The 13,925-nt window shown below is 41.7% G+C and overlaps 1 protein-coding gene across 1 annotated transcript in view; it reads left to right on the forward strand.

Annotated features, from left to right (window-relative positions):
- The window catches only part of LOC124017534 (F-box and WD repeat domain-containing 11-B-like), a 35,719-nt gene that overhangs the window by 9,125 nt on the left and 12,669 nt on the right, over positions 1-13,925 (forward strand). Inside the window, exons 2-8 of the mRNA XM_046332745.1 lie at positions 2,187-2,246; positions 2,749-2,971; positions 8,685-8,871; positions 9,081-9,171; positions 9,272-9,409; positions 9,590-9,708; positions 9,842-10,091. Coding sequence (XP_046188701.1) covers positions 2,187-2,246; positions 2,749-2,971; positions 8,685-8,871; positions 9,081-9,171; positions 9,272-9,409; positions 9,590-9,708; positions 9,842-10,091 — 1,068 coding nt within the window. The remainder of the gene's footprint in view (positions 1-2,186; positions 2,247-2,748; positions 2,972-8,684; positions 8,872-9,080; positions 9,172-9,271; positions 9,410-9,589; positions 9,709-9,841; positions 10,092-13,925) is intronic.

Below are 13,925 nucleotides of genomic sequence, written 5' to 3' on the forward strand. Positions count from 1 at the left end.
CAACTGGAGAAGACAGATTTTGTGCCCAGTTATCTCTCACTTCACCTCTTCCTCTCTGTAACAGCTAGCTAGTTTATTTTAGGCCTGCTATGTTAGGTTAGCTAGGCATTAATATTAGCTAGCTACCTAATCAAATCAAATGTATTTATATAGCCCTTCGTACATCAGCTGATATCTCAAAGTGCTGTACAGAAACCCAGCCTAAAACCCCGAACAGCAAGCAATGCAGGTGTAGAAGCACGGTGGCTAGGAAAAACTCCCTAGAAAGGCCAAAACCTAGGAAGAAACCTGTACCTGTAGATTATATTTTTGATTTAGCCATCCATAGATTGCTGTCATCCACATATCTTATAATATAGCTAGCTACTGACAGTGGTTATGCACCTCCATCGGTGCATTTGTTCCAGCCAGTGTTCTCTGTTTTGTTACCTTAAAAAATCTTTGTCCATGTCGATCATCCCTGTTTCCACACAATATGTCACTGGCACTATCTTACAAAGTGACATTAGCTGCCTAGCCCTGTGCTTTTCTATTGGACAGAGCATGCCAGTCTAAGCTTGTGACATATGTTAGGCTAATGTCATATGACACTCACTTAAAGTTGCAATATGTAACTTTTTGGGGCGACCTGACCAAATTCACATAGAAATGTGTTATAGAGCTGTCATTCTCATTGAAAGCAAATCTAAGTGGTATATCTGTTCTATGTACACTATTTCTATGCTTTGCGTTTTAAGTTTCATTTTTGCATCTTACTTTTGGTTTTGTACAAAGCTTCAAACACCTGAAAATACATTTTCTGTAACCAAAAATATTGTATTTCACAATGGTTTCGATGGTACATTGATACTTTACGCTATACTTGCTTGTTTTGTCACAAACTGAAATTAGGCTAACTATTTGAATTTTAGCAACCAGGAAATGGTGGAGCAAATTATTATGATTTGTATTTTTTGTGGATACAGGCAGGAGTAATGTATGCAACATCAACTGCATGTGTTTTGGCAACACGCACATACTGGGAGGTTCAGTTGTAAGTAATATAATAATAATAATAATAATAATATATGCCATTTAGCAGACGCTTTTATCCAAAGCGACTTACAGTCATGTGTTCATACATTCTACGTATGGGTGGTCCCGGGGATCGAACCCACTACCCTGGCGTTACAAGCGCCATGCTCTACCAACTGAGCTACAGACAAACACCCTCACGCTTCTAGGAGGACAGTAAGGCTGATAACATTTAGACACAGCCAGGACACACACACTATTTCTATGCTTTGCGTTTTAAGTTTCATTTTTGCATCTTACTTTTGGTTTTGTACAAAGCTTCAAACACCTGAAAATACATTTTCTGTAACCAAAAATATTGTATTTCACAATGGTTTCGATGGTACATTGATACTTTACGCTATACTTGCTTGTTTTGTCACAAACTGAAATTAGGCTAACTATTTGAATTTTAGCAACCAGGAAATGGTGGAGCAAATTATTATGATTTGTATTTTTTGTGGATACAGGCAGGAGTAATGTATGCAACATCAACTGCATGTGTTTTGGCAACACGCACATACTGGGAGGTTCAGTTGTAAATCATTTGTCGCTCCAGACAAACACCCTCACGCTTCTAGGAGGACAGTAAGGCTGATAACATTTAGACACAGCCAGGACACACACACTCATAAAAATGGGGTGGCAATGAAACCCGTCAGGATACAAATGTTGCCATCCATAGCATTTCCCTGTTCTCCATATATTTTAAATGCTGTTAGTATCAGTCCATCTAGTGTTATTAGGCTAAATCATAAATTACCTTGCACAGCCAACCTGACAAGGTCTGATTTCATGTCAATCTTTTGAACACAGGTTTCAGATTGACATGGCTCTACAGGTCTGGAAACGGCGCAGCTGTTAGATCAGCCATGGATTCTTCCCTCCCCTCGTATTCAAAAAGCATCCGCTAACATAAATTGAATCCAGCTCCCGACGCTCAAGGAGTTAGTTTACTTTGACTGACAGCTTCTTCAGATGAGAAATTATGGCAAGCCTCTTAGCCTGGCATTGTAATTTGGTCCCCATAGTAAATAGGATTTTGTACAGTTTGGACCAGAAGGTTTGGGCTGGCTGTTAATGAATAGTATGTGTCTCTTGATGTACTAATGGCCTGTGTCGCCCCCCCCCAGAACTCCACTTTCATGGACTCCCAGACAGATGAACGATCAAAGAAAACTACAGTGTTCAAGGTTAGCAAACTGTCCACGGCCAGACAGTCATTCACTGAAGTGTAATGGAAGCTTATTATCCTAGTCCACCTCAGAGCACATACACTAATGGTTTATCTACACGTTTTTGTCTTCATACTTCTCTTAAAAGTGTGCTATCAATCTTGACAATCTAGCCATTGTTTACAGTGCTCAGTGAAACAGTGAGTATACTAATGCTAGACTACAGTGTAGCCTTTAAGTCAGAAAAACACTTCTCGTAGCACAATGTCTTCTTAGCCACCGATTTGAAAAGGAAATCCACATGTACCAAAACCATACTCAACAGATAAAGCCAGTTTCCTACACACAGATTAAGGCAAGATTTGGACTTAAAAATGCACAATAAGATTGTCAAGGAATCCGGCCCATGGAGTTCTGTACACTGTTTAGCAGGATTAAGGCCCAAAGCCCATCCCTCATTTGACAAGAGAGCCATGTAGACTGAAGCTCTGGTTTTTAACCTATTCTCCTCTGTGTTCAGACGATCACGAACGGTCTGATGACTGGCTCAAGGAAGCGACCGTCGGAAGGGAACTATGAGAAGGAGAAGGAAGTGTGCATCCAGCTGTTTGACCAGTGGTCTGAGGCTGACCAGGTGGAGTTTGTGGAACACCTGATCTCACGCATGTGCCACTACCAACACGGCCACATCAACTCCTACCTCAAACCCATGCTCCAAAGGGACTTCATCACTGCACTGCCAGGTATTGTACACACTTGCTCTTGAGAACCCATGATGCCTTATGGGACCATGTGAACTACAATTCCGACGCTCTGTTTTAACGTTTAGAAATGTCAGTCATTGCTTTCCATACGTTTTTCGAAACCTATGGAACTTATCTTTCATACATTTACTGTAGCAGGTTTGCACAGATCCATATGGCTGTGTGTACCTCCAGCTGACGAACTACACTTCTCCAGTTACGCTTACACATAGGTGTTCATGTACGCTAGATAGCTAATTAGCACAGGTGGTGCTAATTAGCCTCTTGGCCTCTGTCTTCCTTAAACAAGCGATAAAACATGGCGATATGGCCGTGTTGGAACCCTATAAAGGTGTTTGTAGTAATTAGGGCTGACCCCCAATTAGTTGACTGGTCGATTGTTTGGTCGTTAGGCTGTTAGTCGACCAAGATTTGTTTTAGTCGGAGTAATATATTTATATTTAATAATGCACGAGGAGGTGTGGTATATGGCCAATATACCACGGCTAAGGGCTGTTCTTTTGCACGATGCAACGCGGAGTGCCTGCATACAGCCTTTAGCTGTGGTATATTGGCCATATACCACACACCCCCGAGGTGCCTTATTGATATAATAAACTGGTTAATTGGAGCAGTAAAAAAATCTATGTTTTGTCATACCCTTGGTATACGGTCTGATATACCACGGCTGTCAGCCAATCAGCATTCAGGGCTCAAACCCAGTTTATAAATAAATATAAATCGCGCACACTACCGGTCAAACGTTTTAGAACACCTATTCAGTCAAGGTTTTTCTTTATTTGTGCTATTTTCTACATTGTAGACAAATGGTGAAGATATCTCAACTTTGAAATAACACATATGGAGTCATGTAGTAACCAAAAAAGTTTTAAACAAATCTAAATATATTTGAGATTCTTCAAAGTAGCACCCTTTGCCTTGACAGTTTTGCACACTCTTGGCATTCTCTCAACCAGCTTTAGCTGGAATGCTTTTCCAACAGTCTTGAAGGAGTTCCCACAAATGTTGAGTACTTGTTGGCTGCTTTTCCTTCAATCTGTGGTCTGACTCATTCCAAACCATCTCAATTGGGTTGTCAGGGGATTGTGGAGGCCAGGTCATCTGATGCAGCACTCCATCACTCTCCTTGGTAAAATAGCCATGACACAGCCTGGAGGTGTGATGGGTCATTGTCCTGTTAAATAACAAATTATAGTCCCACTAAGCCCAAACCAGATGTGATGGCATATCGCTGCAGAATGCTGTGGTAGCTATGCTGGTTAAGTGTGCCTTGATTTCAAAATAAGCCACTGACGGTGTCACCAGCAAAGCACCCCCACATCATAACACCTCCTACACATGCAAATACACATGCAGAGATCATCTGTTCACTCACACCACGTCTTACAAAGACACGGCGGTTGGAACGAAAAATCTCAAATTTGGACTCTTATACCAAAGGATACATTTCCACCGTGCTGATGTCCATTGCTCATGTTTCTTGGCCCAAGCAAGTCCTTCATATTGGTGTCCTTTAGTAGTGGTTTCTTTGCAGCAATTTGACCATGGATGCCTGATTCCTCTGAACAGTTGATGTTGAGATGAGTTTGTTACTTGAACTCTGAAGCATTTTTATTTGGGCTGCAATTTGAGGCAGTTAACTCTAATTGACTAATCCTTTGTTGCAGAGGTAACTCTGGGTCTTCCTTTCCTATGATGTTGATGTTGAGGTGTGTCTGTTACTTGAACTCTGTGAAGCATTCATTTGGCCTGCAATTTCTGAGATTGGTAACTAATTAACTTATCCTGCAAAGAGGTAACTCTGGGTCTTCCGTTACTGTGGCGGTCCTCATGAGAGCCAGTTTCATCATAGCGCTTGATGGTTTTTGCAACTACACTTGAAGAAACTTTCAAAGTTCTTGAAATGTTCCGTATTGACTGATCTTCATGTCTTAAAGTAATAATGGACTGCCGTTTCTCTTTGCTTATTTTATCTGTTCTTGCCAAAATACTTGGTCTTTTACCAAATAGGGCTATCTTCTGTATACCACCACTACCTCTGTATATCACCACTACCTTGTCACAACAACACAACTGATTGGCTCAAACACATTCTTAAGGATGACGCAGAATATAGTCCCACTGCAGGAACATCAATCAGCGGAAATTTCAGAGCGCCACCTATAGTTTCCGTTAACTCAAACTTTCATTAAAACACACATTCAATGTATTGAATTAAAGCTGCACTCGTTGTGAATCTAGGCACCAAGTCAGATTTGTAAAATGCTTTTCGGCGAAGGCATGATAAGCTATTATCTGATAGCATGCACCCCCCAAAATACCAGGAAGTCACAAACAACAGATTTTGCGGTAGCCGGCGCTACACAAAACGCAGAAATAAAATATAAAACATTCATTACCTTTAACAAGATTCTTTGTTAGCACTCATATGTCCCATAAACATCACAATTAGGTCTTTTTTTTCGATTAAAATCAGTCCATATATACCCAAAATGTCCCTTTATGAACACCGTGAAATCCATGGGAAAATGCATGTTTCCCAACGCAATGTAATTTTTAAAAATTCATAAAGTTTCCTATAAACTTTGACAACACTTCAACCTACTTCTGTAATCCAAGTTTAGGTATTAGTAAACGTTAATAAATGATCAAATTGATCATGGAGCGATCTGTATTCAATAGCTGTATGTTTTGAAAATGAAGTCCATTTTGAGAACGACAGGTTTCCTGGGAGCGCAGTTCAAAAAATGGCGTCCTCGTCAGTGATCTAACCAAGGATAAAGGGACCCGGAAAACAGTACACTGGCGACATCGTGTGGAATCTGTAGGAATTGCAAACACGGTTCCAACATTTACGACATGCTTTAAACAATACGTAAACTGGCGGATTGATTTTTTTCTCAGTCAAAAAAGTAACCAGGTAGGTTTTCTGGTGATTTTGACCACGGAACTCGTTCTGTTATAGTCACAGACACCATTGAAATAGTTCTAGAATTTTCAGTGTTTTCTATGCACACATACTAATCATATGCATATACTATATTCCTGGCATGAGTAGCAGGGTGTTGAAATGTTGCGCGATTTCTTACAAAAAGCTGCGGAAATTCGCATCATCCTTATGAGGTTTTAAGAAGGAAAGAAATTCCACAAATTTACAAATTTACACCTGTTAATTGAAAAGCACTCCAGGTGACGACCTCATGAAGCTGGTTGAGAGAATGCCAAGACTGTGCAATGCTGTCATCTAGGCAAAGGGTGGCTATTTGAAGAATCTAAAATATAAAATATAATTGGATGTAGTAACTAAAGAAAGTGTAAAACACATGATTTCATATGTGATATTTCATTTTTTTTTTTAAATATCTTTGTTGTACAATGTAGAAAATAGCAAACCTGACTGGTTTTGTGTTTTATATATTTTTTGGACTCATCTCAGTGAACTAATCCATTGCGGAGGTCTAGACATAAAGCAAATTTATTCTTGATTCGAAAATGTAGTCCGAGGCTCCATATGGAGGGTGTGATGCAATTGCTGAGGCATGCGGAGGCCAAATCGAGCTCTGTACCGCATCGCCATGCGCCTCCCAAATTTTGTGTCAATGTGGCTCTAGCTCCACATTGATATGATTGGTAGGTGGGGGTGGTTCATCTTGTATTTAACACGCAGTCACTTCCTTGACAACAGCTCTGCACTGCTCTGCGAAGCCAAGAAGTATGAATGCCCTGAAGTCTGCTGAGACCATATCACCAAAAATAGGCTTCTTATCAGTTCTTGACTTGGACTGAAATAGGTTCCGGTACTCCTTTTGGGTGCAGGAGCTCCACAATACTTTTGAGCTAATATTCTTGAAGAGGAACAGGAGCTCACAGTAGAACATTTGAGGTTCCAGTACTCCGCTTCGGTGAGCTCCTGTCCAAGTCGAGCACTGCTTCTTATCCCATGCGCAAATACCCTACAGCCGTGTCTGTCCCGAGCTGACTGGTGCAGGGAACTTTGAGGGCCCAGAATATTTTATACAATGTTGCAAGCTTTGGGCCTGAACTTAGTTGATACAATGTTTCAAGTTTGGGTAGACATGGCCTGTCTGCAACAATGTGATTTTATAGGATATTTTATTTTTATCTGGATATTTTCTACCTGCAGGCTGCAATCTTTTTATTTGTTGGCTTTATGTAGGCTATTTTTACATAGTTGGCAGTATAAGTAACTTTTTAGATTTTATAGTTTATTTGGATAGAATATTGATAAACCACATTTTGCGATATGAAGACGTTATTATAAATGTAAATCTTTCATGAAAATGTGCATAATGAAAACCATAACTGTCACGCAGATCGGTAGAATTTGTAAGACAAATTGGCATTCCACATGACAGTTTGCTGCACTACTGGCAACTTCAGGAGAGTAATGGCAGAATCTGTGAAAGCCAGCAGGAGAGGGAGGAGAATAGTTTGGTTAAGTTTTAAAAAATAACCAGAAAAATTGTTTTTATTTTTTTATCTAGATCTCTGGTGCCCTCCTTGAGGTATCAAACCATAAGCTGAGAGCACCAGACAAACTCGGTGCATCTAGTTGATTTTCTTAAAACACATATATATATATATATATATATATATATATATATATATATATATGGAAAAATACGCATTTAAATTTATTTTTTTAAAGTCTGGGACAGCCCTAGTAGTAATTTAACCGTTTGTTTTTAGAACATTTATTTCTTGCTGATATGAAAGATGCATTCCTTATGTTTCCAAAACATTATCGTGCGTGTTAACGTTCAGACTCTTAACAAAAAAACTGCTAGAAGATACCTTCGTGAATACATGTAGTTGGCGTCTGTCTATGAATGGGCTTGGGACACACTGCAGTTGTGATATTGCGTTGTTAGCATTACCATACTATAGCTAGGGCTGTTAAACAATTCAAATACTTGAGTTAATCCCATGATTTTCTGTAGTCAACTACAATTAAATCAAATGTCAGCCCAATTTGGACATTTTCACATAGGGGTGTACTCACTTTTGTTGCCAGCGGTTTAGACATTAATCGCTGTGTGTTGAGTTATTTTGAAGGGACAACAAATTTACACAGTTATACAAGCTGTACAGTCACTACTAGCAAAGTGTCATTTCTTCAGTGTTGTCACATGAAAAGATATACTCAAATATTTACAAAATGTGAGGGGTGTACTCAATTTTGTGATATACTGTAGCTTGCTAACATTAGCATAACTAACTAGTTAGTTCTGTGCAAAGGAAAATGTTCCTGTTATCTAAAATGCTTGTGAATGTGTTTTTTATGGTTGAACTTTCTGTAGGTTTTCCTTCAAATGTGTTATTCAAAGCTGCGCACATAGTGGATGTTTTAGCACCACAAGAGACTGTAGCTACTGCCAACGAAGAGGACAGAGGGCATTGTGTGGAAACAGACATTTGGGTGAAAAAATGGAGATTGGATTAAAAGTAAAAAAATAATAATAATAATAATAATCACTCTGTAAAGACTTTCAACAGCTAATTGTATTTAACGCCCCAAATTAATGCACATACACATAATATATCACCTAACCACCACTGCATGCTCCAAGGGAAACCGCTTTACAGACTCAGTTCATCCAAACATTCGCAATACACACGTACTTCTAATCATTGTTAAACTGTGTTGCACTGTCTCTCCTTGTGGTTATAGCTCAGGGTCTGGACCACATAGCGGAGAACATCCTGTCGTTCTTGGATGCGCGTTCTCTCTGCTCGGCAGAGCTGGTGTGTAAGGAGTGGCAGAGGGTCATCTCAGAGGGCATGCTGTGGAAGAAACTCATAGAGCGTATGGTCCGTACAGACCCTCTCTGGAAAGGCTTGTCAGAGAGGCACCAGTGGTGAGTACGGACTGGGACCACTGGCTGGGTCACCATGGATCACTATCTTTCCATTTGTTTTCAAGAACCTACATGTTAGCCTGTTTCCAAAACTGTATCCAAGTGTCCTCACCTTAGAAAAAGACAATTGATGTTGTTAAGATTAATATATTTGTGCATAAAAAATTAAAAACACACATTCACTATGATTCTTTTTTTCTCTCTCCTAGGGAGAAGTACCTGTTCAAAAATCGAACCACAGAAGTCCCACCAAACTCCTACTACCGCTCCCTTTACCCCAAAATCATCCAGGACATAGAGGTGCTGTTCCCCTTGTCCTCTCTCATTAACCTTACTCTCACTGATCTTTCCTGTGTTTCCCATTCACTGACCTGGCTCAACGCCCCTCTCCCTCATGCAGACGATCGAGGCTAACTGGAGGTGTGGTCGGCACAATCTGCAGCGGATCCAGTGTCGTTCAGAGAACAGTAAGGGGGTTTACTGTCTGCAGTATGACGACGACAAGATCATCAGCGGCCTCCGAGACAACTCCATTAAGGTTGGTGTTCCTGTTTTATTCTTGACTGAAGGGGGGGAATATTCTAATGCCTACTGGGTATTTTGAATACAAGATCCAAATTTTGAACACTGTGCCTTACAAAGTGTCATTGCAACGTGTAGTTAATTTTTTTTATAGATCATATTTTGAGATAAAAGTCTCACCGCCTTATCTGTGTAGATCTGGGATAAGCAGTCTCTGGAGTGTCTGAAGATCCTGACGGGTCATACAGGCTCAGTGTTGTGTCTGCAGTATGATGAGCGGGTCATCGTCACCGGCTCCTCAGACTCCACCGTCAGGTCGGCACCAACCCCTCTCCTGCTGTTGTCCTCTGCCCTCTTACCTGTGCCCCAGGAAGCTCCAAAATGTGTTTTATTGAAGAGAAGAGTGTCATATATTGTGCTTGATATTGATGATTTCTCTATGTCTCAGGGTGTGGGATGTGAACACTGGGGAGGTGCTGAACACTCTGATCCACCACAATGAGGCGGTCCTCCACTTGCGGTTCTGTAACGGTCTGATGGTGACGTGCTCTAAGGACCGTTCCATTGCCGTGTGGGACATGGCCTCACCCACCGACATCAGTCTGCGCCGCGTGCTGGTCGGCCACAGAGCAGCTGTCAATGTGGTGGACTTCGATGACAAGTACATCGTGTCAGCATCCGGTGACCGTACCATCAAGGCAAGTCTGCCCCGAAGACCCAGGGTCAGCTCACTAGAGCCTCAAGCATTGTACCATCTCAACAAGCATATGTTCTAGTACTTTTGCGGTGACACAAGAGTTGGTCTTCTTTGTCTGTATTGGGACTTAAGACCTCAATCTATGCCACTACAGTCTCTTGCTATAGCTTGGGTCCCCTGAGAGATCTAGCTCAGCCACCACTGTCTGTTGTCTTTGGTCTGCCTTCCTTGTATTTTACAGTTGTTGTCCATTAGTGCGCTACTCTTTATTGAGACATCCTCTCAGCACCTGTCCAACCCAATGGATCCTGTGCATCTTGATCTCAATAGCCATATTTTTACACCATGTCTTACATGTTTTAGAGATCTTGTTCGGCCAGTAAATGTTGCAGATCTTGCAAAGACAACCATTTGGTATCACTAAGTTCATGTGTTTTAGTGATCCTCCAGCACTCTGCTAAAGCATTGTAAAGTCACTAGTTTTGTAGGGTTCAGAGTCTACTGACTGCACATCCTGCCTTTATATTTAAACAGGCTTTAATTTTTTGGACTTGTCATATAGTGTGTATGGTACTTCCTGTAAGTTAAATTGATGGGGGGCTTCAGTTCTTTCCCCCTGCGCTGTATGAGCTGTTTTAATCCAACGCTAGTTACCTTCCCCATCACCGCTTGTCATCATTCATTCACAGAAGATACTTGAATTAAAAGCCAGCCATGCCTTCGAAGTGCCCCCTACCCAAACCTACCAAATCCTCTCATTCTAGGTGAGTTCAGTTGTTCTGTGAAGTATCCAGTAGAGTACAGTATAGAGGAGTTAGCCCACCGTGTGATGCTGGCTGTGGGAAGCACTGACTAAACCCAGAGTTCAGAGCTGACGTCTCTCCTCCTAGGGCCAAACTGTGGGCATGTCTCCTCACCTCAGCCCCATCCCCAGTCTCAGCCACAACCCTAGTCTTAGCCCCAGCTCCAGCCCTGTACCTGCTTGCTCCTGTCTTCCAGAAAGTGGATTTGTGGGCAGCCAGGAATAAAGAGACCCTTGTTAGCCCACCCATCGCCCTGGGAGACGTGCTAAGGCATTGCGTACTGAGCTGCCTCCCACACACAACGTCTAAGTGCTCTGAAAACATTCCCCAATAAATAATTGAGGGACTGCAATGTGTGCGTTTGGGAAAGTGAGTTACTCTACACCCAAAACATGGATGTTACTATTATACCTATAGTACCAGTCAAAGGTTTGGACACCTACTCATTTCAGGGGGTTTTCTTTTCTTTTTACAATTTTTTACATTGTAGAGTAATAGTGAAGACATCAAAACTATGAAATAACACACATGGAATCATGTAGGAACCAAAAAAGTGTTAAATCCAAATGTATTATATATTCTTCAAGGTAGCCACCCTTTGCATTAACAGCTTTGTGCACTCTTGGCTTTTTCTTGAACAGCTTAATGAGGTAATCATCTGGAATGCATTTCAATTAACAGGTGTGCCTTGTTAATTTGTGGAGTTTATTTTCTTCTTAATGCGTTTGAGCCAATCAGTTGTGTTGTGACAAGGTAGGGTTGGTATACAGAAGATGGCCCTATTTGGTAAAAGACCAAGGCCATATTATGGCAAGAACCGCTCAAAGCAAAGAGAAACGACAGTCCATTATTATTTTAAGACATGATGGTCATTTACATTTACATTTAAGTCATTTAGCAGACGCTCTTATCCAGAGCGACTTACAAATTGGTCAGTCAATCTGGAAAATTTCTTGAACTTTGACAATTTCTTCAAGTGCAGTCTTAAAAACCATCAAGCACTATGATGAAACTGGCTCTCATGAGGACCGCCACAGTAACGGAAGACCCAGAGTTACCTCTTTGCAGGATAAGTTAATTAGTTACCAATCTCAGAAATTGCAGGCCAAATGAATGCTTCACAGAGTTCAAGTAACAGACACACCTCAACATCAACTGTTCAGAGGAGACCGTGTGAATCAGGCCTTCATGGTTGAATTGCTGCAAAGAAACCACTACTAAAGGACACAACGTCATCAGAGCGCAACATGATTTTTGTTGTTACACGCTGTCAAACGCTGAAATCTGAACTAACGACCTTGCTTTAAAAGCTGACAGTTTTTCTAAACTTTTTATTTTATTTTGAAACCTGGGGCTCTGTTGTGCTAAATTGCTGTAAGCGTTGCTATCTGTCCCAGGATCCTGCCAGATACTGTGTAAGGGGGAGAGACTCGAAAACCCAGCTAGCCTCGCTGGCTCTGCGGGTCTCAAATGGAGGCCGCTAATTGAACGTTTCCAGCGTTACAGGGGCTGTGTATACTTTGCTTTGTTCCGGTACAATGTGGACAGCAATGACTTTCAATGTAGAAACTGCTTGCTTGCGGAGGACTGCAGGAGCGAATTAGCTACTCTTAGCAAGCAAGTAGCAAACCTACATAAGCTACCTGGGAACCTACGCACACCTACTTTTTATTTTTCTTCTACCCCAGTAGCCGAATGCTGCTCTGGTCGACGTTTCGCTGTTGTCTGCTCTCCATAGCCGACTGGCCGGTGTTCGGCAGGGTTCCATCCCCGACGGGGTCTCCACCTTCGCTCGAGAACAGAACTGTTCTTGATCCAACCAACCAGCCATGGAGGTACGTCACTCGCTGTTGAAGTCGAAGAAGGCATCCTCTGGCAACAGGGGTCTCCATGTAGATGTTGAGCCCGAAACTGTCACAGACCAGAAACTGCTTTGCTGCTCTGGATCGAGGTTCCGGTGCCTTCGTCCTTGGTGGCTTCCCAATCAAGATCGGATCCGGAGTTACCTTCATCCTCTGTTCTGTCTCCCTCTCCGGTGGCTTCTATATCGGGTTCAGATCCTCGGAGCTCCCATCTTCACCAGACTGCCTGTGAGACCTGGCCCAAAACCCTGTGCTACCAAGGAGCACGAGTACAGGACGTAACAAGGATGCTTCCGACTGTTCTACCACAGATGCTGGGAGCTGACACTGTCGTAGTCCTCCTGATGTCGTTTGACCCCAGATGGACTATCTCGGAACATTTGAAAATTGATTTTAAATAACTGATTTCAGCCTTAAAAGACAAAAAAACACACAAAACTGCCAATAATTTCAGGTCCAGTACCATTTGTTGGGCAGCAGGTATGAAAGATTGAGCAGCCTGCTGGCATTACACATCAGGCTAACAGACTACTGTAGCTCTGCTGGAGTCCAATTTTATTGATAACTCGGACACCTTCTGGAAACAGAAGATACTCTACAGGAATGACTGAGTTCATCCAAATCATCTTGGCTCCTGGACGCTGTCATACATTTCAAGGCTGTGTTGAAACAATGACTGGTAAATGATCCAAGACCAGCTCAGTTAATCCCTACCATTGTGACAATGAGTCGTCAAAATGCTGCATCAAATCTACATGATCCTAGGGGCATTGGCAAACACAATGTAAGTAACTTAATTTATGTACCCCTAATTGCACCGACTACATCTGTTTATCCTATTAGCGCGCACCCTGCTAACTAGCTAGCCATTTCACATCGGTTACACCAGCCTCACCTCGGGAGTTGATAGGCTTGAAGCACAGCGAAGAGCTGCTGGCAAAACGCACGAAAGTGCTGTTTGAATGAATGTTTACGAGCCTGCTGGTGCCTACCATCGCTCAGTCAGGCTGCTCTATCAAATCATAGAATTAATTATAATATAATAACACAGAAATACGAGCCTATGGTCATTAAAATGGTAGAATCCGGAAACTATAATTTCAAAAACATAACATTTATTCTTTCAGTGAAATACGGAACCATTACATATTTTATCTAACGGATGGCATC

Source organism: Oncorhynchus gorbuscha, unplaced genomic scaffold (genome assembly GCF_021184085.1).
Source record: "Oncorhynchus gorbuscha isolate QuinsamMale2020 ecotype Even-year unplaced genomic scaffold, OgorEven_v1.0 Un_scaffold_27:::fragment_2:::debris, whole genome shotgun sequence".
Lineage (NCBI taxonomy): Eukaryota > Metazoa > Chordata > Actinopteri > Salmoniformes > Salmonidae > Oncorhynchus > Oncorhynchus gorbuscha.